Source organism: Lissotriton helveticus, chromosome 3_1 (genome assembly GCF_964261635.1).
Source record: "Lissotriton helveticus chromosome 3_1, aLisHel1.1, whole genome shotgun sequence".
Classification (NCBI taxonomy): Eukaryota; Metazoa; Chordata; class Amphibia; order Caudata; family Salamandridae; genus Lissotriton; species Lissotriton helveticus.
Genome location: NC_136061.1, coordinates 1,174,835,647 through 1,174,862,285, shown reverse-complemented (window position 1 = coordinate 1,174,862,285; position 26,639 = coordinate 1,174,835,647). Strand labels below are relative to the sequence as shown.

The following is a 26,639-nucleotide window of genomic DNA, read 5'->3' as shown; positions in this document are numbered from 1 at the left end:
GCTTTTGGGAGGGGCACAGGTGTGACTTTGGCACATTGATGGAGAACCCCAGCAGGTGCAGGAGGTCGGCCGTAGTCTGGAGGAGGGAGACGACTGTCTGGGGCGAGCCCGCCTTCAACAACCAGTCGTCAAGATAGGGGAAGACTGGAACCCCTGATCTGCGCAGATGAGCTGCGACCACCGCCATCACTTTCGTGAACACTCAAGGGGCGCTGGTAAGGCCGAAGGAGAGAAAAGTAATCAAAGTGCTCGTAGCCTACCGTGAACCGCAGGTAGCGCCGGTGGGCCGGCAGGACGGGGATGTGGAAATAAGCGTCCTGCAAGTCCAGCGCCACCATCCAGTCTCCAGGGTCTAGGGCAGCTAAGACCTGAGCTAACGTCAGCATCTTGAACTTCTCCTTCCGGAGGAAGCCGTTGACGTTCCGGAGGTCCAAGATAGGGCGTAGGCCTCCTTTGCCCTTCTTGGGAAGTAGTGGGCATAACAACCACACCCTACTTCTGGCCCAGGAACGCCCTCGACGGTCCCCTTGGCCAAGAGGGCCATAACTTCCTCTTGCCGAAGTTGCAAGTGATCCCAGACATGCGGTGGTATTGCGGTGGCATGGCTGGAGGTGTCGCCTCGAAGGGGAGGGAGTAGCCCCTTCGGACGATTTGCAGCACCCACCTGTCCGACGTGATGGTACGCCAGTGGAGGAGGTGATGGCAAACCCTGCCCCCCACTGGCGTCGAATGGGCCTGAAATGCTGGACTAGGAAGGCTTAGAGGCAGATGCGGCAGGGGCGGATGTGGACTGACCCTGCCGTTGTCCCCCGGCACCGCCACGGCGGTAATCACGTCTGCGACCGCGTTGAGACTGGTTCTGTGGCCTGTGGCTGACTGGACGTGTGGGAGCACCCCTTCCTTGGCCACGAAAGGGGCTAAAAGCGGAAGTTTGCTGGCGCTGGCCCAGGCCCAATGACTTGGCCATAGCCCTGGAGTCCTTGAAACGCTGTAGCGCATTATACGCTTTGTCGCCAAAGAGGCGACGGCAATCGAAGGGCATGTCCATAAGCGTGGCCTGGACATCCCCCGAGAAGTTGGCAGACCACAGCCAGGCGTGGCGACTAATTGCCACCGTCGTTGAAATCGCTCTGCCCAGCGAGTCCGTGGTGTCAAGTCCACATCTAATCGAGTACCGTGCTGCATCCCGCCCCTCAGCAAGGGCTTGGGCGAGCCGTGTCCGGGCCTCCTCCGGACACTGTGGCAGCACCTCCGCAACCGTATCCCACAGAAAGTGGGTGTAACATCCCAAAAGGCAGGCGGTGTTGACAGACCGCTGCCCCAAACTCAGAGAGGAGAACAGTTTCTTGCCAAACTGATCATACCTTTTCGATTCCGGATACGGAGGAGCGGTCGGGAATGCGGTCTGGGACGTAGAGGCCTGAATCACCAGGCTCTCGGGGGTGGGGTGAACGGACAGAAAGTATGGGTCGCCCGGAGCTGGGCGGTGGCGTCGGGCCACGTTCCGATCCACAGGGAGGTCTGTAGAGGGCTTGGACCAGGTGCCCATCAGAACGTTGGTGAGGGCTTTGTTAAACGGCAGTAGAGGCTTTGAGGAGCTTGCCTGCGGTTTGAGCACCTCAGTGAGGAGGTTAGTCCTCACGGCCGCGACAGGGAGCTCAAGAGCCAAGGCCTTGGCCTCCCTGTTCAACACCACGCTATAAGTAGCCCCCTCCTCCACGGAGGGAGGAGAGATGAATCAAGTGTCAGGCGAAGTGTCTAGACCACTGGCCTCCCCAGCTGATCTGCCAAGTCCTGGCTCAACTGGCTCAACTGGCATTGCTGTGCCAGAGGGTCCTTAGACCCCTCCCGGTCCTCCTCGTCATCCATGTCCTGGAAACCAGGCAGAAATGATGGAGCCCGGTCGTAGGTAAATTGTTCACCCATCGGCGCTGCACCGGCGTAGCACCCGGACCGGGGCTGAAACCGGGGACGGCGTGGTCTGGAGACGGCACCGGGAGCGACACCCTCTAGGTCGGCGCCAGCGGAGGAGTCGTGAGGTCGACTGGCGACTTCCCGGATCCAGGCCTGGATACTGCGGGGCCCTGCGGCGTCGGGACCGGAGTCGGTGACGGTGCCGGGGCCGAAGCACCCGATGGCACTGGAGCCGCCAGCCCGCTATGGCTCCCAGTCGGACCTTCGGGCCCGAAGGCGCCTCGGCAGGTGCTGACGGAGGGAAGTGAGTCCTCATGGCCACGAGGAAAGCACTTATCTCCTCCGGGATCGCGTGAAGCCCAGGTGCCGGCGGGTATGGAGCTGGAAGCGGCGCCTGCGGCTCCGGTGGTGCCGCGTTGCGCGAGCGTCGTAAGAAGAGCGAGGACGCCTCTTCGACTCCTTTTTCGAATTCCTCGACTTACCGGAGGACTTGGAGCCAGACGAGTGGTGGTGACTCGATGAGAGGCGATGACTGCGGCTCCGCGACCGGTCCCTCGACTTCCTCCTCGACCGGGACCTCGAGTGGCCCGGAGCAGACTGCCGGAGCTCGAGCAGCTTACGGGACCACTCCCGTCTAGCCTTCGAGGTCAAGGCACGGCAGTCGGGGCACGACTTGTCATCGTGGTCGGCCCCGAGGCAGTAAAGGCACCGATGGTGGGGGTCGGTCACCGCCATCAGGCGGTGACAGGCGTCGCAGGTTTAAAACCAGGCATCCCTAACGGCACCGCGAGTCGAAATCGATTCGAAAAGTGATCAAAAAAGTTAGTCAAAAAATGACAGTACTGCTCTTCTTGGATCTGCGCTTGCTGGCGCGGAAAAAAGAAGGACTGACGTCAGCGCGCAAGGGCAGCGTCTAAGCACTCCGACGACGTCATTCCACCGATCACGACACAGACGCGGAGCCGCAGAAGACGCCCACCGACGCGCAAGTGTACTGTTGACGAAAACTTTCCGGATCCAGCCTGACGACTGGGGATATTCTAAGGTAAGGAATCTAACACTAACCTGTTTCTTTCAGATATAAATTTCTGCCAAATCTTTTTTGCCAAAATGATCATTATTTTCTTTAAAATTATATAAGGAGTAACCTGTGAAAAGGGTACACTTGTAATCGAGGGGAGGTTTGCACTGTGAAACTTCGGTTACTACAGTCATGAAAACAATCTGGTGAAGCCGTCCAATGATTTCTGATCAACAACTCTACAAAGGCATCAGAAAGTCAATCAGAATACTTTTCGGTTTACCACATGATACTGTTTGCACCAGAACAAAGGCTGGAGCTATATTTTGTTTCAACATATACTGTTTTCTTTCAAATGTCAATTTTTATTACTCTTATCGACCTTAACTGATGAAGTTACATTTTGATTTTGGAAAGAAAGAGCACTTCTGTAAAATAAATTGTGGTAGAAAGAATTAAAGGCATTCTATTTTAAGGCTTCACTAACACATTTCTTCATGCTTCGACTGTTATCGATCAACACTGAAAACTTGGTTGTATCGGAAAACCAGATAAAATTGGTTAAGGAAAAATAAATCTGTAAAGACACATTAGTATTTACATCTACATTCTGGAGAAGTATAATAACTATCGATACATATACTCTATTTTTTTGTTCATATTGAATGTACATGCAGAATTTCTCCTGCTTGTGAGGGCTATTGAGCAGGGCTGAAAAAGCATTGTGGGGTGTGGGGGATATGGGGGAGAATACAGCTAGCAGGTTGATTAAATAAAAGACAAGCCCAAGTTCATGTTGAAAGATGTGGTATTTCAAGCATTGCTACCACTTTTGAAAGTCCATTGCAAAGGGTCAGTAAGAAAGAGTTCCATATGGGGAAAACTCAAAAGTGACCTCCGCTGAAGCCTTCTTATTGTCAGAGCTGGGAGACATTCTACTCTGTACAGCCAAATTTAAGCATTTGATTCAAACAGAACACCAGCTTCACTATGTAGGCGTACGGTTGTGCAATGTTTGGTATACTACAGATGGCATTTCGATTAACACACAGTGTCGAAGTAATCGGTCAAACACATCATACCAGACAAAAAGGAGGTCTAATAGATCTAGTGCCTTAGGAGCTCGCCTAATATTCTAGCTGGGAGGCTTCTGGCAACAGCCTTACTGTGATCAATGGAAAATACAAAAATGTAAGGTCTAAAGCAATTTTTGGCAGGGGCTGAAAGGTTCTGCCCAAGATGGGGATGAACAAATAAAGATTAGCGGCAACAAACAAAATCTCCATTTTAGAGGTATTGAGCATATATATGTATATTACAATCACTGCTGGACATCCAAGAGGCATTCTTTACTTTGATAGCATTTCTCAGGGTCAGAGATTCAAAAAGGTAGCTTGATGTCATGAGCGATCAAATGATAAACCAATGTTGTAAGTGTCTAGATTGCATATGAAAGATAACAGAGGCACACGGGTGACAGAGCACATACAAAAGCTACCAAGACCCAGAAAGAATTGGGAAACAGATTTGGGAGTTAGGATCCAAAGGAGTCTTCAAACTGTGATATCAGAGTCAAAATGATGTCTTAAACGAGTGCTCACAAACTTTCTGAGTCGAACATCCTAAGACCCAGGGTGTAAGAACTTGGCAATACAAGCTTACCACACTTAGGGGTCGATTAGGATCGCGGACTGACTTGAGTCCGTCCGCGACCCCTGAGGAGGAGGGAACGTCCGCATGGGCTGCGGCGTTCCCTCCGATCTGATTAGGATGTGACCGCCAGGGTGGCGGTCACATCCTCTATCTCTAACATTGCGGCGGGTGCAGCTTCAAGCTGCACCCGCCCCAATGTAAAAAATGCATGCACAGCATTTGCGTGCACAAAGCGGCAGGCACCGCGCGGTGCCTGCTGCATTGTGCACGCAAATGCAGGGGGGTACCATAGGTACCCCCCATGTGCACCCACCACCACCCCTTCACCCAGGGGGCCCGCAACGGGCCCCCGAAGTGAAGGTCCGTATGCTTTTCCATGGCGGCAATGCCGCCGTGGAAAAGCATATTTACACACACATCATGATATGGCGGACGGTGTCTCATCGACACCGCCTGCCATGTTATAGCTTTTCCGCCGCGGTCGGAAGCCGACCGCGGCGGACGGAATTCCAGACCCACCAGCCATCCTAATTTGGCGGTGGGTCTTTGGAGTCTCCGCCGCGGTTTTTCCGCATCCTCCAGGCCGGCGGACACTTCCGCCGGCCCGGAGGATGCGGAAAAACCGCCATCCTAATCGGCCCCTTTCTCTCCTTGAATGTTTTATGAAGGTCCATGATCAGTTCACAAAGCGGATGTCTCCAATTTGGTTCACCCCAGCTGGGTCCAAAACTATACCTTCTGAAGGGATAATTTCCAAAGTGTGACCTCCAAGCAGGGTCAAGTCAGCTGCTCTTTTTGCTCCTGTCCTATACTGCTTGTCCCATGCAGTATAGACTCATCTTCTTCAAAGGCAGATCATAGAAGCCGTGATTCATCCAGAATCTTTGCAACAAGAGCCACTTTCAGAGTCTGGCTGCTGGTCAAAGGCACCTCTGTAATAGTGCAGAAAAGCTTCACTAGAGATCTGGATAAATACAACTGTTTACTATTATTTGATTAAAACTGGATTCAATAGGAAAGGTGTGATCTTAATGACCATCATGGAGGATTCGTTATTTTAGCGTTTCTGCAAGGCTACTAGAAGTCGAGCACAGCCCTATGCAATCAGCAACCAAAACCATCCTGCACACATGAATGAGGCTGCAATCCATGAAGTCTTGCTAATAAGTCAGAAAGCTGAAAAACGCACCTGAAAATGTAGTACATGTTGGTGCAGCCTTCCAAGATGGAGGAGCTATCCTGCAGTGGACATGCCAGGCTTGTGACGATATGCTGGAGAAAAGTGGCTGTTCTCGCTAGACCGCTGCGGGACAGAGGGGGCCGATCAACTGCATTAGTAGACCGTGAATGCAGAGCCCCACTGTAGAGAGGCGGTGGACTCGAGTGATAGGGTCCACACATGGAAGAGGAATGCTGGTTCAGCTGTACCAGGGCCAACCCAAGGCCGCTATTGAGTGGTGCCACAGGACCCCAATCCCAAATGCAGTAGCTGTATAGTGTACCCCTGAGGCGCTGAATCTTGAAATTGGCAGTTGCTACCCACTCCAATCTATCTGGGGGCACAACTCGTTGGAGGGAAATAACTGAGGAGCTGCTCTGCCATTCAGGTATAGAGTGACCGATGTGACAGAGACAGAAGGTCAAGGTAAAAGCAAGGACATACTGTGCCGGGCCTCTAAGGAGGTGAAGCCATCTTCTCTGAAACAGTTGCTGTCATGTCAGTACAGCTGCATTTAAGCTTGCATAAAATGTTCTTGCGGACCACCAGAAAGGCAATCTTTAACCACACCTGGGGGAACTGCACATATGCTACTAGGAGACATTCCCCAAGATGAGCTCTGTTGACTGAACATCGATTAGTGGGGACTACGTGGAAAGAAAAGTTAAGCTGACTTGACCATGTGCGCTCATCCTCTGTTATACCCATCTTCAGTTCCCCCACTCCATTTCTCTCCTTCATAATATCCAACGACAAGACAGGTTAAAAACTTCAACAAACCAAGATCAGCGAGTTTGCCAAGCCTGCCAGACTTGCTAAACACTTTCATGAAAGGGACACCTGACTGTTGGCCCTGCAGATAGTGGCACAACCCCAGACTTCAGATAAATCAATGTTCCTACAGGCAACTGATAGTGTCATGTGGTTACATAGGACTCAGACGGGGAACACCACCATTTTAGATGTTCACGTTTAAAGATGACATCTTCCTTAAATGATGACTATTGGCACACATTTGCGCCGCCCCACCCCCCACCACTCCGGGATAATATTCTTTGAAACGGTTTTGCTTATATTTACACTTCTTCGTAGACATATTATCAGAGCCACAATCATTTTGTATCAGGCTTAAGTTCACTGTGCAAAATTTTGATGTTTGCTGTTGTCCACTCGGCGACAGCACTACAAGGGTAGAATCAATAAAGACGGCCTGACTAAAGCTCCGGCATGGTAAAACGGGTAAACTTTAGTATATAAACAACACCAATTATTTTTTTTAAACAGAGGAGCATTTTTCAGTCATTGTCAGGGTCACTCCATGCTGGAATGCCAGCCCAGTTGAATCCCGTTTACCTTCTTGAGAAAGACGATGTTCTGCCAGGCACAAGAACGGGCTCCCATATGAAACATACCTCACACAGGTAACTGTGGAGTTAGATCACCATAGCTTATTCTGGCAGAGGTGCACCCCCTAAACCCACGAGGTTAGGAAGTACTAGGTAGGAGTAAAGATATGATTTTATATGTACGTGTATAATCAATGTAACAGCACAATGGTTGAATTGTTTATCTTCTTTACCATTCTAGAAATGCTGATTACTCTGTTCTGTTTCCTTCTATTAATAAATACAGTGCATGTATTTTACACAATAATCTTATTGCCTCAATAAATGCTTGAAATGCAAAATTGAGTATTTCTTGTGTCTCCCTTTGGGCATGCACGAGTTACTAATGAAAGGGACTGATCTGTTTCTACAGTTTCCTTGGGGAGTCAGAATTGTCACGTTCTGAAGTTGCGCATTCCATCCAGTTCCATGTAAGGTTAGAGGTCCACATGATGCACTGTGAGCTAGTCAGGACTAAGGTCAACATATCCTGATGGTGTGTGTGGACTCAGACTTGCACAGTTTTGACATTTATGTTGTCCAAGCGCACAGTCTTACTGATATAATATGAACCGTAGGACAATAGTAATCGCCACCTACAAGAGCACAAATAGACAACGTTGGATAAAATGTGGATTACTAAGGAAGGATCTCAGTAGACAGAGCCACAGAGGTAAAGAGACAAATAACTGAACTAAAGGGTGTTGTTCTGTCCCTCAGATGAGCATTGGACTCTAATAAAACACACTCGGAGTGTGTGGAGGATGCTGGGGGCTGGGCATGAGGAAATAATATTCAATTGAGATGGGGTTTCCAGAGGGAGTGGAGGGAACAGTCGGAGAGCTAGCAGGATAATTTAATCAGCTTGGAGTACCTGGGCATCCACCTATCCCCCTGTTTTATAAATAGGGGCTCCTGTTCCCAGTGTCTATTTTCTTTATATATTACACTAGGTGCCTTCTATTGTTTCCCTTTAACTTCTGAAAATCAGTTTGCCAATACTTCTATATTTCAGAGCCATAAAAAAATCCTAGAAATCGTGTTTTTTCCAGTATTTGCAAAATCTACATGTAAATATTTGTATTGCTACAGGAACACCTCTAATATGAGGTGAGGTTTTCAGCCATTGGGTTGCAATTGATTTTGACGCTCTGCTCATGTATGCCTTTGTATGTTGCCTTTTGCATCGCTCCGCCTTGGAGGAAGAGAGAGCATTGCATGATGCCCATCAACTCCTACCAGTTTAAAAGTTGAAAGAACAACCATCAAAATATAGATTCTTCCACTTGGTGTGCGAAAACTCAGTTGTTGGGTACATACATTTGTTGCCACTGGTCGTTCAGAGCTCCTTAAAACGAAGTTACACAAAGAATTGGAGCTTTAGAACATGTTTTGAAGCCGGACAGACTCGCAGGGGAATCAGAGATGGTGTTACAACTGTAGCTCTAAGGGGCACGGCTCGGGTTTTGCTGCCAATAAACCTCAAGCTATTTATGTTGCCGTTCAGTGTATTTAATGTGCGTTTCTGCCCAAAAGCACCCCGTGTGCCCTCCACCTATCCCCACCAGCCAGAACTGTTCTGCAGAAGATGCCATGCAACACTTGCTTCATGGCATGCATAACCGCACGCTGCAACCTCGAGAGACAGCATCATAAAACAGGAGAGAGGATAATTTGAGAGAGAAATACATTCAGAAGAGGCTGACAATCGATTCACATGATCACCACCACACGATCATCGCTCGTCTCATTCACAGGCACACACTGCATCCTCAGCCCCACCCAAACCCACACGAAAATTAGAACTTAGGTGGCAACTGCGATAAAAAAGGAAATACATCTTCACCCTGATGCTTTAGCACACATAGCCAGCTTACCTCTCATTTGGAAAAGCAATCGGTTGTGCTCCTCGACCGTAAATTAATTCCCAAACCCATCCAGCCTTTCTAATTTTAAAATACATCAATTAACTGATATCATCCTAAAATCTCACGGCTAATACTTGAAAAACAGGGTAATACTGCCATCTAGTGTGCAAACTTTAGTAGTTTTAGGTTTCAACGAAAAAGCACCTTTCGGTCAAGGTTGTTTTTTCCCGGTCCAAAATGGGTTCGGCTAAAAACACTTAATAATTTGAACCCAGACCCAAGAAGAGGCACTTGGGGCAAGACGGCGAACACAAACAAGTCATCACAAGCATAGCATAGCATAGCCACGCACACTACAATGAACCAGAATCCAACTCAATCATGCATAGCTCCTCTGAACCAGAGAACATCCCACATTGGGCGGACCACTACCTAAAACCGAAATAGCCTACCAGATAACCCATGCTACCCCACTGCCAAAGCCACAACCAGAGCCACATTTCGGGGGAGGGGGGGGAGCTGATTCTTCCAGCAATATGCTGAGTGGAGATGCAGGACCTCTAAAAAGGTGTGAAAGCCTCGTTAGCAAGTAAATGGTCTTTTAAAGACCTGTGAAGTACTCGGGGCGGCGTGTGTGTGTGCCAGGGAAGCTGTCTCAGCCCGGGTTGACACACACGAGTGGTTGGGTGATGGGGGCTTTGAGCCCATTGGGCGTTGCGCGCCTGCCCACTGCACCATAACAAACTCCTGCATTGTATCCCGCTAAACCGGACGTGGCTATGTTATGGTAGTTGAAGCTACATCACTTACAGCTGGTGCAGAGGTCAAGTAATTGTCACTAAAACCTACTTGTATCTACCGGTCGGACTTTGCCCACTATATTGGGCGAACAGCCGAATGGTGCCATTTTCAACCTTGCATTAGAGAATTCGTATTTTACTCCCCTCCCGTGCACACAAATACATCTCCAAAATAGGTTACTTTCTATAGTCCAGAGTGGATCTTGAATCAGTGCATCATGAACCCCTATCGGCCCGATGCCTCTCTGGGCTGGATTGTGTGCACGAGGGGAGACGTGAGAGTTGGCGTTTTAGTGCACGGCGGGTAAGAGACACCGACTTCAAGGAATACCTCGAGAATGAGTCCAAAATATTGTGGTGACTGCACATACCACAAATACACTTTGAAATGAATCAGGATTCCGTAGCATTTCCTGTTAAGCTGAGAAGACTTTAAGGCGTCCATTGGGGGCAGAATCATGAGATGCATTGCAGGAGATAAAGGGCGCTCACAGGAGGGGATTTCACACCTGGAGGTCCTTCTTCTGGGACAAGGGACACAAGACCTCACTACACAGACATCAAACATGCTACCTCAAATTGATTAACATAAAAGAGTACTAGAGCAAGCTCAGCTATTTGTCCTGGCTTTCTTCACACAGTCGAATATAACAATTGGGACATAAAGTAAACTGTTATATTGGGTGTGCAGATGAGAGGGGCTAACCTGTTACACCAGCTCCATGCTAGACTCGAATGGACTTTAACTAACAGGCCGCCAAGCTACAGATATGGCATTTGCAGAATAATATAGGTTTGTATACAGAGAACGACCATCCTTCTTTTGGTACCTTTGCTGAATTTGTTGGACCTTCCTGTGCAAGGCCTCTCAAAGGCAAAAGGGAAGAACACTGGAAGTAGGTCTCTCGGGCGAGAGCAGCAGGAAGCTGTGGAAAAACTTCAGTGTGGTAAACTTCAAGGCCCTAACAAATTACCAACTGAATATTTCAAGCACATCTCCCAGAAAATCTTGCAATCCGCCAGGCTTTTCTTCTCTGGCTAAAAAAAAAAAAAAAAAGAGAGGGATGCAGCCTGAGTAACTATCAGTGGCTGAGATCAATTCAGGCATTCCATCCATAACTCTTTAGTATTCCTCAGAGCAATGCCGCAACTGTGATCGGTATGCTCAAATGTGGGTCCCAATAACCACCGTGCATCAGGACTCAAGCTGCACCCTACTGACGAGACCCAAAGTAGCGGGGTTGCTTGTATTGGTGTTCAGAAGGGACCTGGCCACGCAGTTTAGGCTCAACTGTTCCTGCTGGAGAATACCAAAGCTGATTTGCATATGATTGATTCCCATCAGACGCATGGTAGGTAAAAATACAGATTTGGATCAAAACAATTCTAGTGAATGAGATTAATTCGAACATTTCATCCATCAGTTTGCTGTATTCCTCAGCAGAATGTCCCAAGTGTGACAGTCTGACCAGACTTGTGCTGAGTCCCAAATAGGCTGAAACAGGTTTTAGGGTTTTTTCTGCTCCTTCTCAGAGGAGACCTGGCCCGTTTGGGCAATCCAGGCTAGACCATTCCTATTCGAGCACGAACTGCACTTATTTACATATGAATAATGTACTGGGATGTGGCCTGAAAATTTACCAGTGGCTGAGATTAATTCAAGCATTCTACTCATCACGTTTTTTTAGTTTCAGCAAACTTGTACTTCTCATGATACAGTAGGAATGGGGAGGAATGGTTCCAGATAGATGCCTTTTTTTAAAAAACCTTTATTATTCAGTTTTGTAGAGCAGTACAAAGGAAAAATCAGCAAGCAGTGGTGCATATGGTGGAAAATGTAGTGCACAGGTCAATTTTAAAACAAAGAATTCCGAGTACACTGGGCACACAGTACCCCACAGGGGACAACAATGCTCACCCTGCATGAATGCTACATACCACAGCCTCTGCTCAACAGGATTAGGATCCCAGCCAGTGTATCACCCCTCTCTTTTATCAGGGCTGTCACGATCTGTCGAGCTTGTGTCTCATTCCGAATCTAGGAGTGTGTCGCACAAGGCTCCCCAGTCCGACAGGTCGTCACTCACCATATTATCTCGTCTGTTGAGCATCAGGTGGGTCTCCTCCTCCAAAGACCACTCTTTGTGCCAGTGCGCTCTCTCTGGCGTCCTTTGTCCCATCCAAGTGAAAGCGCCCCTACGTCTGGCAAATACTAACACAAGTTGTAAAACCTCGTTCTACCTTTTGGTCACTCAACACTGCCTAGGAGACCACGCTGCCTAGGAGGAAAAGGAACCAAGGTCAAATACATGGTCCATGTTATGTCAGCGACCACTTATCTCCAGAAGTCTTGAACCATAGTGCATTTCCATGCTAAATGCAGAAAGTAAGTCCCACTGGTGACACAGCGAGGGCAACTATCCTTGCGGACCGGGGTCATGCGACGCATGTCCTTAGGGGTAAGGTAAGTCCTATGAAGGAAGTTGTAGTGTATCAGGTTAAAGCGGGTGCTACATGAGACTGAGTGGATTACTTTGCTAGCACGTCTCCAGCCCTCTTCGTCCAACAGGGTGTCCAAGTTCAAGACATATGCTGTGCAAGCCTGGGGCGGTGTCACAGCTGCATCCGCATGCAAAGCCCTGTACAGCAGTCCTTTTAGGTGGCATCCTGAACCACGGTTTAATAAGATCACAAGCGTCTGCAAGTGAATGGGCGATGCAGGGTAAGTTGGCCAGGTAACCTTGGCAATTTCAGCCAGGCCAGCATGGTGCAAGAAATGACCAGGGCGGAGTGTGAATTCTTGGCGGGCTTTCTCTATGTTGATTTTGGTGGAAATAGAAATTCTGGGACCTCTGAGTAGGTGGTCATATAGGGGGTGTAGAGACCCCGAGGGTGAGTAGCACATTGGCTACTACCTTCCCCCCTCTTAACACCCCAATATTGAAGTGGTCCCTTCACATCAGGAACTTGGATTCATCCGGCTGAAGAAATAAGAGGACAAAGAAGAGCTGAAGGAGCGAAAACTGCAGACTGCTGGTGGACTTCGGCACCAAACCCTGACTACCTACCTACTCCTGTCCCGACGATTGCGACAACCCGATTCGTCTTGCAGCTGTGCATCTTCTAAATGCCTCAGAGGACCTCCAGCACTTTACCAAGGCGTCAGCATCTCCCTTGAAGTGGAGGAGCCACTTCCCTGCGACCTGCAGGCACCGACTGCAAAGTCAGTCTCACCGGTCTGCTGACTACGGGTCCACTGACACAGCAGCCAACCAGGAGGAGGTCAACATGCTCCAAGAGGTCTGATTAGTCTCCCCACCAAGTGACAAGATGGCAGGACCAATGGGAGCCGCCCTGCACCAATACACAGGGTACCGGACCCCTTATAGCAACCATGGCTTGTTCGAGTCCAATCCGGAGTCTAACGCCGCAAAGACTGAGCAGCCGACTAGGAACGTCAGCATCGCAGTGGCCAGCCCAAGAGTGGCCCAGCTGCACTGTTTTGTTCCCCTATGCAGTTCTAACCGAGAACGTTGAGTGCCTTTGACGCACGGGCATCAGCTGACCAAAACCCTCTGTGCAGATCTACCCAGCCCCGGTCCACGACAACCAACGGTGCTCCCCTTCTCCCAAGACCCCAAAAACAGAGCCCCTCCATTTGACGCTCCTGGACTTGTCCCCAAGTCCCCCTCTGCAGCCTGTTTCTAGGTGGCCCCCTTCTTTGCCTATGGTGTAGTGCATAAGGCTACCAACCTGTCCAGCACCTCTGCACCCGACACTCCAGGGCAGGTAAACTCAAACTGATGGTGGTACTTTGGACCTTGCCCCGCCAACCTCAACTTCTAAAGAGGACCCCTGAGAATTGTTTGCAAATACCCGTTTGAAGTATATGACTTTCTCCATTGGAAAGCATTACCGCAAAAAAAACGCATTTATGTGCTATTTTTACTTACCTGCAAAATCGCTATTATGAAAAGTATTTACTGAATTACGAAGTTCTTGGTGTTAAAATAATTATTAAAATTCTTGTTATTTTTTTAATTGGGCTCTAGTTTATTTTGGAGTGTGTGTCTCATTTATTGAATCTGTGTGTGTTCAACAAATGCATTAACACTACCCTCTGATAAACCTAAACTGCTTGCCCTCATTACCACAAAAGTGAGCATTTGAGATTATTAATTTAAGCTCTGTAAGACAATAAGGGCCACAGACTGAGGCGGGGGCTCCGCTGAAGAAGTGGGTTTAGTATATTTGCCAATCTTCCCCTGTATGGGGGCTTATCCTTTTCCATGGGGTACAACATTGTGGAAGGGAGTCTCACTCCCAAGAGTGGCCAGGGAGAACAGGGGGGACCGGAGAAACCCATCACACAGGAAGAAGGAGCCAACACGGATCGCACCCTCAGTGGGGCAGTCCACGCCAGTGTACCCCCGCAATGAAGAAATGTAGGCAGAAGAATCACGCCGGAAGGCGCTATGAAAGGCTTGTACCAGGAGGTCTATGACCACTCCACCTGGTTATGGCATAACCACAAATCCCGTACAGCCACCAAAGACGTCAACTACTCAAAGAGGAAGGAGGAGGCAGTGAAGCCCGCTGCTCAGTGTCCACCGGGGTCAACAAGCGGGTAAACCCCCAGGATCAGGCACGAACAGGAGATACCCCAAGCGCAGTAGCCTGAAAATGACCACCAAATAACCCCTGACTTCTTGGACAGGACCATGATGTGATCGTGTCACTGATCCACAGGAGGCCAGTGGAGAAGAGCCAACAGTCTTCTCACATGCCCACCAACAGCAGAGGCATGGGCAGAAACACAAAGAAGTAAGAAGTGGGGAAGAGGATTCCCCAAATTGTGCCCAGCAACTCAATGCAGCCACTAACTCCAGGGCACAGAGGCAGTGGAGTCAGCCAGAGGAAAAAGCCCTTCCACACCCCACAGTCCGATCAGACCACTCCAGTCAAATGATGGGTCACACTTTCCAGTACAGGAAGCAGGACCACCCACCCCATGCACCAACTCAGCTGCCGATATCAGAGAGGGGGGACTCGCCCTCGAGAGCACACTGTGCCGGGTATGCCCAGACGTGGGTCCCGGGGTCAGTGCCACCGGATTTAAGCCAGCCTGGCTAAGGAGGACACATGACCCGAAACCCGCCCCAGGATCCTGGTTTCCGGTCCAGGGTGGACCTGGCTTAGCAGTTCCGGCTGGACTGTTCTCATGTGGCTGGGTCTAAACAGCATGTGGCTGGGTCTAAACTGGGGTGGCATGGTGAGGAAGAGAACAATGGATTTAACCCAGATCTCTTGACTGGGGTGAAGGTTTGATTTGCTCTGCATTCCGCCAATCATCTGTGTCTCTTTTGCTTTCTCTTGACACCTGACATTACAATTTTCCATAAAATAAAAAATGGGAGCACTGGTTGCATACCATGCCAATCAAGTTTGTGTGTCCGGTTAAAACTGTAGAACATCAACCAACCAAAGCAGAGAGCATCTTCAAAGGATTTCACTGTGTAAAATATGGATTCCCAGAGAGGCAAGTCAGGTGTGATCCGAACTACCGACTCAGAAACCAGCCTAGATACCACCTCTCCACAGCCATGTTAGCAAGGGCAGTAGCCACCCTCCACTGAATGAGGGCACACTCTGTGCACATCTAATGGCGAACACAGTACCGACAAACAAAAGACCGAGGTTACAAAATGAGACTAGGACTGAAATAACCAGAGAGATTAAGAAGCGAGAGCACAAGTAAGGTAAAGAAAGCAGTGGAAAGAGAGGCAGCAGTCATGAAGACAGGGTGGACAGAGTAGGAAGATGCAGAGATACAGGAGGAATATTTCGTAAACAACTTAGTTTTGACACAATCTCACCTTCCAGGATCTGATGCACCCGGATATCCCGTAAAAACTGTTGCACAGCGTAGTCTTTCAGGTAGCCGTAACCCCCGTGCATCTGCAGAGCCTGGTTACAGATCTGCAAAGAATGGGAGAGGTCTTGAAGACATTGTTACGGTTTTACAAATTAGAAGGTTAAACCCGGTGGCCATCTTAAAGCCGGTGAGGTTATTACAATGTTGGAAGCTTATTTTATCAGGAATATTTATTACTATGAAGACCTGAGCCAGGTTGCCTTCTCTTCAGGATAGTCACCCAAATCATAAATATATAGGTTTTTGGTTATTTTAGAAGTTATGTTTATTTAATGAGCCAGGGGTTATTCCAGACTGAACATCTCGTATGGGTTGATCTATTATTAACAAACGTTAGAAAAGCCAGCCTTATACGTTTGATTGTACACACTAATAAAACGACATAAGGCATGAGGGCATACCTTTACATACATGTAGTTGCATATAATTCTTGCTGGAACATGGTCTATTACAATGGGTTTGCGATAACACCACGTACAGCTCTAACTGTCCGATGTCCCCCAGTAATCAGTCTAGTCAGAAGACACACAGTAATCTGCCAAATACATCTCGTCACCCGCCCTGCTCACCGCAAAGCATTCATCCGTGGCGAACAGCTTGGCCATGGAACAAAGCGCCACGGCGTCGCTGCGCTCCTCTTGCAGGGCCTGGGCAGCGGTCCGCACCATGAGCCGGGACGCCACGAGGCGGGTGGCCATCTCTGCCAGCTTAAACTGCAGATACTGTGCATTCGAGAAACAAGAGGCGTCAGGCACTGGATGCATTGACAATGAAGCAAGCTGCGTCAGTGCTGAAGTTCCTGGCAAACAAACAGCGCTTTACCTGTATGACCACAACAGCTGGTATAACCACATAAGGCAATCGCTAGTCCCTCCATGCATACTAAAAACTAGAAAAACACAGGCATACTTTACCCAAAGTCGGACAGACGCGTTTAACAGTCCAATATGGAAAAGGAATTGGAGTTCAGGTTTCAGGAGAAGGCCCCAGCTGAGGCTTTAGGAGAATGCACAAAGGGGAGCTTCGAGGCAAACCAATAGGTTTTACCCTCCGATAGCACAACATGGAGCCTTAATGTGAGAAAGTTAATCCTGGCTACAGCAGAGGTTGTAATCATCCACACCACATGCTTGGGAAATGGTTTAAAAGAGCAGGCTTTACTTGTAGTGACTTCAGAGAGTTACAGAAGCAGGGATGCCAGGAGGAAAGTACCAGCTCAGTATGGGCTTCTTGAGCGGCTCGGAGATGCATGTTACAGGAGTATGTAAGGAAACAGAGTATTTGGGGGTGTTTACTATGGAGAGGGGAAGGGTTACACTGAGGGTCGGGCAGGGAAGACTGAGTGAGATAATGTGCGTAGTGCACTCCAGGAAGCAATAATTATCTTGGTGATACAAGAGGAAAGAATTCATAAGCGCAAGAGACATTCTGGGCATTGTGCACTGCGGGAGGAGAACAGTACAGTTTCATGAAATGAAAAGAAAAAAGGGGGCATCATTGAGCAGTCACCTGATTATTAGACAGGGGTTCCCCAAACTGCTTCCGGACAACAAGGTGATCGCGCGCCAGGAGAACCGATGCATGCGCTGCGCCCAGGGAGCAGGAGGCTGGCGGCAGAAAGAGGGACATCGTCAGAGGGGTCTGTCAGCCACAAGGAGGAGATGAAGACTTGCATGACTTCCTACCTGGCATGTCCCTCACCAATGTTTATCCTCCCACCGTTCAGGCCCTTCATGGCGATGCTGAACCCCTGGCCTTCGGAGCCAATCCGGTTGGCCACGGGAACAACGCAGTCCTCGAAGATGACGGCTCGTGTTGGCTGGGAGTTCCACCCGACCTGGGAGAGAACAGCGACTTCGGTCACATCACTTGCGACTGTAAACTTGAAAAAACACTCTGGCAAATCTCTATTAATTGTAATGGAGGAGGAGACGGAATATCAAGCGCACAATCTCTGATGAGGCCATCACGTTGGAGGTGATGCGGCAAATCCTGCCTAAGAAGGGGTGTAAAGTGCTCACCTGATAGAGTAGACATTAAGTGTCTGCTTATTCCATGGACAGATGAAAGCGACCAGCATGGGGCAGGTATGATTACAGTTTTTGCATGTAATTAAGCATGTTTTTTATTGATTTTCAAACAGGGTTAGACATCACAGTAGAACAACTTTCCAGGATAATCATATTTCTACATTTCACATTTACAAATTGGATGGAATGTTCCACCTTGCACGAAGAGTCAGAAATAGCACAGGAAGGAGGGGAGGGGGGGTTACTCCGCTATTGCAGTAGTAAAACACAAACTGGTTCGGCAGCTCAGCTTTGGGCTCGAGTGATCCCCGGTCCCATCGGGCCTTCACGGGGAGCCCTCCCCGTCCCCGTCTCCGCCTCCGCAGCTGCTCCACCCTGACCCTCAACCTCATCAGTACCCCCGTTCACAAGCGTCTCCACCTGAGCTGCCAGGTGCGCCTCCAAGGGAAACCAAGAATCTCTGGCACGTGCGTGCACCGGCATCAATTTCCAATAGTTATTTAATTGCTCCTGGCAATAGGCTGCGTCCGTGAGCCAATCGACCACCCGTGGCGTAGTACACCCTCCCCGGCGCAGGGCCACGCGGCGCTTGCCAAGCAATAAAAGCAACGCAGTTAAATATCCCAATAGCTAGGGTGACCAACTGGCATGGGTGCAAATATCAGGACGGCAAGTGTGAAAATTCAGGACAAAGGGTCAAAATTCAGGACACAAATTAAGGACAGAAGGTCAAAATTCAGGACAAATATTAGGGACAAAAGATACATTTTAAAGACAAATCAGAGGAAGTCATGCAATAGCATATAAGTGAGGAAATAGACAAAGGACATACGTACAAGTCAAAATACGTTTATATTAGGTTGAAACAATTTAGTACTTCACCGTTTTTCAGTATTAGCGCAGCTCGGAGCAACTGGGCAAGTATTTTTGTGGTATTTCATGTAATCATAATCTATTTATATGGTTCCTGCACTGGCTCGTCCAGCCTGATTTTTTTTTACAGTTCATGGTCTGATTCATGCATCGGGTAATATACTTTTGAGAGTCTGGGGTGGGAGCCAGCCTTTGAACCCCTTGTGGACCCAGAATGTGGGTCTGTGTGGACTAATCTTGCTTTGCTTGGGGTTCTCTTCTAAAATCCCACTGGTGTACTATAGCATGTGCTGCTTTTTGAGTGCTTCTCTTGCCAGGCTTTGTACTTTCGCCATCTCCAGTACATTTGTTTTCTTATGTGGCCAGCACAAGTAACGAATGATTAGAAGAAAATATTTTTGCCGCGTCACAGGCAACCTTCTAAAGTTCTTGGCGCTTTGGATGTTTGCTTGCATTCACCTGTTTTACATCCCAAGGTGCTACAGCTCAAGGCCCAGAGATTCCGGCCACACTGGCACAGTGCCTTCAACTGCTCTGAAATCTTGGTCCAGGGATCTGTCATTGCTCAGGCTGGTCCCACCCGTCTATGAAATATCATACAAAAGGCAGAAATCATTAAACGATCCCCATGTGTTCCAGACTGGTGTGGAAACAAAAGCAATGTCCAGTGGTTGTGTATGCAGCTTCTTTATTGTTGTCGGCAGGTTCCACTGGTTCATTTTGTCTCTAGTGTGTGTCAGGGCTTCAGCTCAAGCATTCAAGGGCCTCTCTGAACTCAAGCAATACAAAAATGAATAGTTTGCAGGGCAGACCGGGGAACCCAAAATCAGCTTTGAGGGTTTCCAAAAACAGCCTCTGCAATCTCTGTGATTTCTCCGACTTTGCCTAGCTTACAAGAGGTGCATGTCTCCTCCTCAAACTATGACAAGGATAGCAGTGCCATAGTACCCAGTCACTTCTCCTGGCCGGTCACTGACCTGTTCCTTGACTGCTCCTGCCCGTTGACTGCTCCTGCCCCGTCACTTCTCCTACCCGGTCACTTCTCCTACCCGGTCACTGACTTGCCCGTTGACTGCTCCTGCCCCGTCACTTCTCCTACCCGGTCACTTCTCCTACCCGGTCACTGACTTGCCCAGTGACTGCTCCTGTCCAGTCACTGCTCCTGCCCGGTCACTGACCTGCCCGTCGACTGCTCCTGTCCCATCACTGTTCCTGCCCAGTCATTTCTCCTGCCCGTTTGCTGCTTCTACCAGTTCCCCTCACCGCTCCCGCCCAGTCACCGCGTCCGCCCCGTCACCGCGTCCGCCCCGTCACCGCGTCCGCCCCGTCACCGCGTCCGCCCCGTCACCGCGTCCGCCCCGTCACCGCGTCCGCCCCGTCACTGTCACCGCACCCGTCCCCACACCCACCCAGTCACCACACCCGCCCAGTCACCACATCCGCCCCGTCACCGCTCCCGCCCCCGCTCCAGCCCAGTCACTGCTCCTGCCCAGTCACCGCCCCGTTACCGCCCCTGCCCTGTCACCGCCCCTGCCCTGTCACCACCCATGCCATGTCACGGCCCAGCCCCGTCACCGCCCCAGCCCCGACACCGCCCCAGCCCCGACACCGCCCCAGCCCCGACACCGCCCCAGCCCCGACACCGCCCCCGACACCGCCCCCAGCCCCGACACCGCCCCCAGCCCCGACACCGCCCCCAGCCCCGACACCGCCCCCAGCCCCGACACCGCCCCCAGCCCCGACACCGCCCCCAGCCCTGACACCACCCCCAGCCCTGACACCGCCCCCAGCCCTGACACCGCCCCCAGCCCTGACACTGACCCAGCCCTGACACTGACCCAGCCCTGACACTGACCCAGCCCTGACACTGGCCCAGCCCTGACACTGGCCCAGTCCTGACACTGACCCAGCCCTGACACTGACCCAGCCCTGACACTGACCCAGCCCTGACACTGACCCAGCCCTGACACTGCCCCTGGCCTTGCCCTGTCACTGCCCCTGCCCCGTCACTCCCCCTGCCCCGTCACTGCTCCTGCCCCGTCACTGCTCCTGCCCCGTCAATGCTCCTGCTCAGTGGAATTATACATTTGCCATCTGGGTAGACAGATCCCATTGTTGTCAGTTGCATGATCGAGTGCTTTCATCTTGGGGGGGGGGGGGGGGGACGCTATTGCCGAACTGTTTGGATTGTGGTTCCGGTTGCCCTTTTTGCCATACCTCACGGAACCCGCTCCGCGGGTCCCGCAGCGCCGTGGGTATTTCTCCTGGACCTGGGCTGACAGCTGTGGGTGCGTGACTGTGTGCAGGGCTGCGCGCGTTGGGACCAGGACTCGATCTCCCAGGAGTCCTAGTAAACCCAAGCCTGCATCACCTGGCCGCTCTCCCTGCTCGCCCCGCCCCACCAACTAACTAATTGCCTATATTTGAAATCAACACTTCCCGCGGCGCGGGAGCGCGCGGGAGAAGCCCGGGACAAGGGCGGGACCGTCTGTGGCCGTCAGGGGCTGCAGGAGGCTGGGCTGGGCCTACTCTCTGACATTGCGTTACTGCCATAGTGTGTTTTGTTTACATTGTTTTTCCCCTTTTTAAGTATACTGCCTGTTAAGTATGCCTCCCCCCTTAATTACCCCTGACCAAAGTTCCCCCCAGCCCGAGGCGGGGCAAACAATTCTGGGTCCCCTAGATAAATACTTTAGCCGGGCAACTCAAGACATTGATAAAGAGATCGCTCTGGCGGAGCGACGAGCCGAGCGCAGGCTATCTATAGAACTCCTTAAAATTCCCTTGGAGAAACGGCCATCTTTGGGCTTCCCGGCATTGGTCCCTCCCCTATCATCTTTAATCCTGTCAGCGGTACTAGAAACACCCTATGCCTTTCCTCAGTCACCTGGCCCAATGATTAACTTCTCTGCGGGTGATGAAGGGACCATTCTGGTTCCTACCTCACCTACTATATTAACTGACCTACCCACTAGTGAGGCAACTACTGCCCAATTGAGTGTGCCACTCTACGTGGCTACTAACAAACTGTGCACCAAAAGAAAAAGATGTATTGCCCCGAAGAAATGTTATCCTCCTAAACATTCCCAAAAAATTAGGAAAATTGGAATAGGCTTGTGTACTCCTTGCGAGTCTAATGGGATTGGCTCCGATGGGGTCGAGATTATTAAGGACGGAGCCACCTCGGCTAGCTCTGCGTTCAATCCTAGTGACCCTTCAGTGGTGGGATCGGACGAGACTCCACCACCTGTTTCACCCCTGCTCCTACACTTGGAGAGGTTGATCAGGTCTCTCCTGACTCCCATCGAAGAACAGGTAAAAAGACTAGCCGATCGATTAGACCACTTCGAGCAGGCTACCCTAGATAATTTCTTTTCTACCAAATCCCTAATCAAGTCCCATCTTACGATGGGGGATAGTAATAACCTTACGAAATCAAGTGGGCTGGCAAACAGTGCATCTGCCACTGAGCCTCTCCCCCCTGTAGCCACCACTACAAATAGGCCCAGGTTGACGGGACAAATCCCTAAGGCTAACTTACATCCACCGAATCACCGAAGTACTAATACCTCTCAACCCAGAAAACGTCCAGATATTGTAGCCACGGGTACTAAAGATAGTTCCAAAACTGGTAATCCTGTATTGAACAATTCCCAAGCCCCGCCAAGCATCCCAACATCCCGCCCTGTTGTTCCTGCCCTTAGTTTGCCTGATACACTTCCTACGAGGGCGCCTCGTAGGACACCGCCTATGAATCTCCCTCCAGATTCCTATCCTTTTGTTGCTATCCTCACCAATGTACCCCCTTTGCAGGATGGGCAAAGATAATCCTTCCAGATGCTGAAAAACAAGGCAATGCACTGGTTAAGGACCAATAGACCATTGCCCAGGGAAGTGGACGGGTTGATCGTTGGAGTAAGAAGGACAGATTGGATAGGTTGTACTCCAAAGCGCCTGGAGGGGGACTGTATAGTCGTTAATTTCCAAGATCCCAGGGTGGTACGCTGGATTACGAGGCAAAATTGGGGTACAAGTAGTGCTGGAATTGGTGTTGTCGATCTCACATTTTTCTACCCAAGACCAATAGGTATTCAATTTGGTATAGTCCCTGAAGTAGGTGGTCACAATAATCTCCCCTCACCAGGATTTGTTCCTTTCACTGCATCCTTCCAACGGGGAAACCTTTGTAATGTACCAACGTATAATCGTTTTGAAGTGATGGCAGATCCGGGGTGGACTCATTGACCAAAGGGAAAAAATCTCCAGGGCTCGGGGTATGATGAATTTAATTTTGATTATACGACGAACAACTGGGAAAATATGAATTGTTGGGATATGTGTGGGGAGTTTGTATCAGCTCTTATGACAATCGAAAATGTGGAATCAAACGATATTGGTACTAGCTGTGAAACTGTGAATCTGGTGGCAATGTGTGGGGAGTCTGTTCCAATTCCTGGGGTATCTGATAATGATGATCTAATAATAACTAACACTGATGGTATTCGGGAGGTTGTGCATAATAATGAGGGTAAAAATCGAGATACGGAGGGGCATGAAGGAACTCTAGGAAGTCAGTCATGGGTGCCCTCTGTAGAAGTAGTTCTTATAGATGGCTCCTGTTCAGGCAAGATGGTTTCATGGAACATCGCGGGGTTGAGTAACAAACTGGCATCCCAAAATTGGATAGACTACCTCAATGACTTTGATGTTTGTCTATTCCAAGAGACATGAGCCTGCGAACCTATATTTCTTCCCGGTTATTTGAACTTTGCAATCCCAGCTACTAGAGGCGGCAGGGGCCGACCGATGGGAGGCCTTACAATTTGGATACGGCAATGCCTACAAGTAACAATCAAAGTGGTGGACCTGGGTTGCAAGGACATCCAAATGATAAGGATGGCATCAGAACACTGTGGAAGGATAGATATCTATAACATCTACGCCAGGGGCAGTATTATAGGAAATTCACCTATTATAGAGGCTCTGTCCACTTCCCTGGAAATGCAGTCCTTGGGGAATAAAGTTGTAGTAGCTGGTGACCTAAATAGAACTTTCGAACCATTGGATAGCTCCCATGATCCCTTGGGGCGAGAGGAAGACATGCAATTGGGCGTTCCAATTTTAAATTTGGCCCCGGTCAGGCGGTGGACGAAAGATATATTACAACTGAATGCCATTTGCCTGGAGCAAGGACTAAGAGCCTTAAATGGGAGATCGAAGAGCGATAGGGAAGGTGCCTGTACATTCGATAATGGTCGCAACAAAAGCAGGATAGATTATGTCCTTTGTAGCCTGAACCTGTGGCAGTTGGTAAGCGACATGGTAATCAAGGGCAGATTGGAGTGATATCACAATCCTCTCTGTGTGACCCATAATTGGTGGTTGGTCACACCAGGGAATCCTCAATCGATTGATGGTCCGCTGCCTTCTATGGCCAACAACATGCGCAGACTTAACTGGCCGAGTGTATTGGCTAATGCAGAATCTATGGCATTCATAAGTTCTAAGGTGGATATTGCAATCACCGCTATGGAGGACGCAAACCCAGTAATTCCAGGGTCCAGAGAAATAACTGACATACACGACAAGCTCTTTTCCCTTTTAAAACCACACTTCTTGAGACCCCGTAAGACAAATAGTAAACTATTACCAAAACCTGCTAGGTGGTTTAACCAACAGTGCAGGGAAGCTAGGCTAAGTTTGGGCAGAGCAATTAGGGATAGGGACAGAGCAGCGATTAGTGGCGCCAGGAAGCACTAATGAAATGAAATGAAATGAAAAATTGCATTTGTATAGCGCATAACTGCCCTGGGGCCTCGCAGCGCTTGAAGATAAAATGGTTTAGCGCAGGCTCAGGGCAGATCAGCAGGATTTTGCAAACAAATGCGTTTTTAAGGCCTTTCTGAACGAGAGGAGGTTGCTATTTCCTCGAATGGCGAAGGGGAGGGCGTTCCAGAGTCTGGTCGCCGAATGGGAAAAGGAGCGGCCACCCCAACGGGCTTTATTGATTTTAGAGGAGGTGGCCAGCTGCAAGGTACCGGACCGAAGGGGGCGTGCTGGGACATAGGGCGTGACCAGAGGGTGCAAAATCGCTGGGCCTGCACGATGAAAGGATTTGTGCAGAATGCACAAAGCCTTAAACTGCACTCTGGCAGCCATTGGGAGCCAATGGAGGTCTTTCAGAGCCTTCCTCGCCGACGGGACAGATTGAACAGTAGGCGAGCCGCGCTGTTTTGTGTGACCTGAAGCCTCTGAAGTACCGAAGCCGGTGCTCCCAGGTAGAGAACATTCCCATAATCCAGGCGAGAGAGAATCAGGGCCTGGACCATGATCCTCCTCGCCTGGAAAGGGAGCAAAGGGAGCACCCGCCGGAGCATCCTCATTAGTCCAAAGCAAGTGGCGGCGGTCTTAGTGGCCTGGACCGAGAAATCAAGGGCGGTGTCAAGCCAGATCCCGAGGCTCTTTATCTGGGACTTGGGGACAGGAGGAGCGCCAAGACATGGTGGCCAGACGGGTGCAAGAGCAGACGGGGAGGGATTTCCGAGGAGAATGATGTCTGTCTTCTCCCCGTTGAGTTTCAGACAGGAGGCTTGCATCCATCTGGCAACCGCCTCTAGACAGGGGCCTAAGGTGTTGGATGATCCATCTGCGTGGTCTAGCGAGACCACCAGCTGCGTATCATCCGCGTAGGTGACAATACGCACACCAAAGAGATGGACTATCCTGTCCAGAGGTTCCATGTAGGCGTTAAAAAGGGTCGGGCTCAGGGAGGAGCCCTGAGGGACCCCACACCTGAGAGGATGTTTGGGAGAGACTTTCTCACCCTCGAAGACCTGAAAAAAGCGCTCACTCAAAAAGGAGGTGAGCCAATCTAGAGCCGCGCCCGACACGCCCATGCCCGCCAGTCGATGTAATAGCGTGGCATGGTTCACCGTGTCGAACGCGGCGCTAAGATCTAACAAGATGATGGCCACCTTTCCTCCCTGATCCAGAGTCGTTCTTGCTTCTTCTGTAACCGCTAACATAGCGGTTTCCGTGCCATGTTGAGGGCGAAAACCTGTCTGGGAGGCACGCAACAGACAGTTGGACTCCAGATAGTCTGTTAATATATTGTTGACGTGCCTCTCCAGCAGTTTACTCAACCAGGGGAGCAACGAGATGGGGCGGTAGTTGGACAAGTTGCTCTGGTCCAGGGAGGGCTTCTTGAGAAGTGCCCTCACCATGGCACACTTCCAGGGGAGTGGGACCGATTTGGACACAATGGAGGTGTTTAAGGTTTCCAAGATGACAGGACGAATAACGTCCAAGGCCTAATATATCCCTAGCAAAAAAACATGGGACGAAAAGCATTGGGCTGAACTAAAAGAGGCATCAGGGGCTAAGGATTCCAGATTATTCTGGAATATTGTGAAGTGGCGCAGAGGTGGAATCCCAGACAAACCCGACAATGTTACTGAGGGTGCCTGGGTGGATTATTTCAAACCCCAATATGCTGAGACTGCAGAGTTTAAGAATGTGGAAGCAATTCCAGCTGTATTCCCTATTGGGAATTTATTCACCCTTAAAGAAACCGAAGTCGCAATATGCACTGCTACCGGGGGAAGGGCCCCTGGTTTACATGGTGTACCCTCTGATGTTTTTGTAAACGACAAGGCGAGGTGGGCCAGATATGTTTTCCTTCTGGGAAACGCTATTGCGAAGGGAACAGCTGTCCCCGAACTATGGAGGGGAGCGACCATCATACCTATATATAAAAAGGGGGATCGGTCTCTCCCGGGTAATTACAGGCCGATAAGCTTGATCGCCACTGTCCAAAAAGTGGTAGGGAGGATGGTGGTAAATAAACTAATGAATTGGGTTGAAGAGAACAATGCCCTGTCCCCTTATCAGGCTGGTTTTCGGCGGGCTACGAGTACAGTTGACCAGGTGTTTTGTTTTGCT

General features: G+C 50.0%; 1 protein-coding gene across 1 annotated transcript in view; it reads right to left on the bottom strand.

Moving 5' to 3' along the window:
* ACAD8 (acyl-CoA dehydrogenase family member 8) overlaps window positions 1-26,639 on the bottom strand; it is a 265,843-nt gene that overhangs the window by 7,798 nt on the left and 231,406 nt on the right. The window contains exons 7-10 of the mRNA XM_078681817.1: window positions 17,497-17,632; window positions 17,305-17,402; window positions 16,365-16,517; window positions 15,737-15,839 (exon numbers count right to left, since the gene is read on the bottom strand). Coding sequence (XP_078537943.1) covers window positions 15,737-15,839; window positions 16,365-16,517; window positions 17,305-17,402; window positions 17,497-17,632 — 490 coding nt within the window. The remainder of the gene's footprint in view (window positions 1-15,736; window positions 15,840-16,364; window positions 16,518-17,304; window positions 17,403-17,496; window positions 17,633-26,639) is intronic.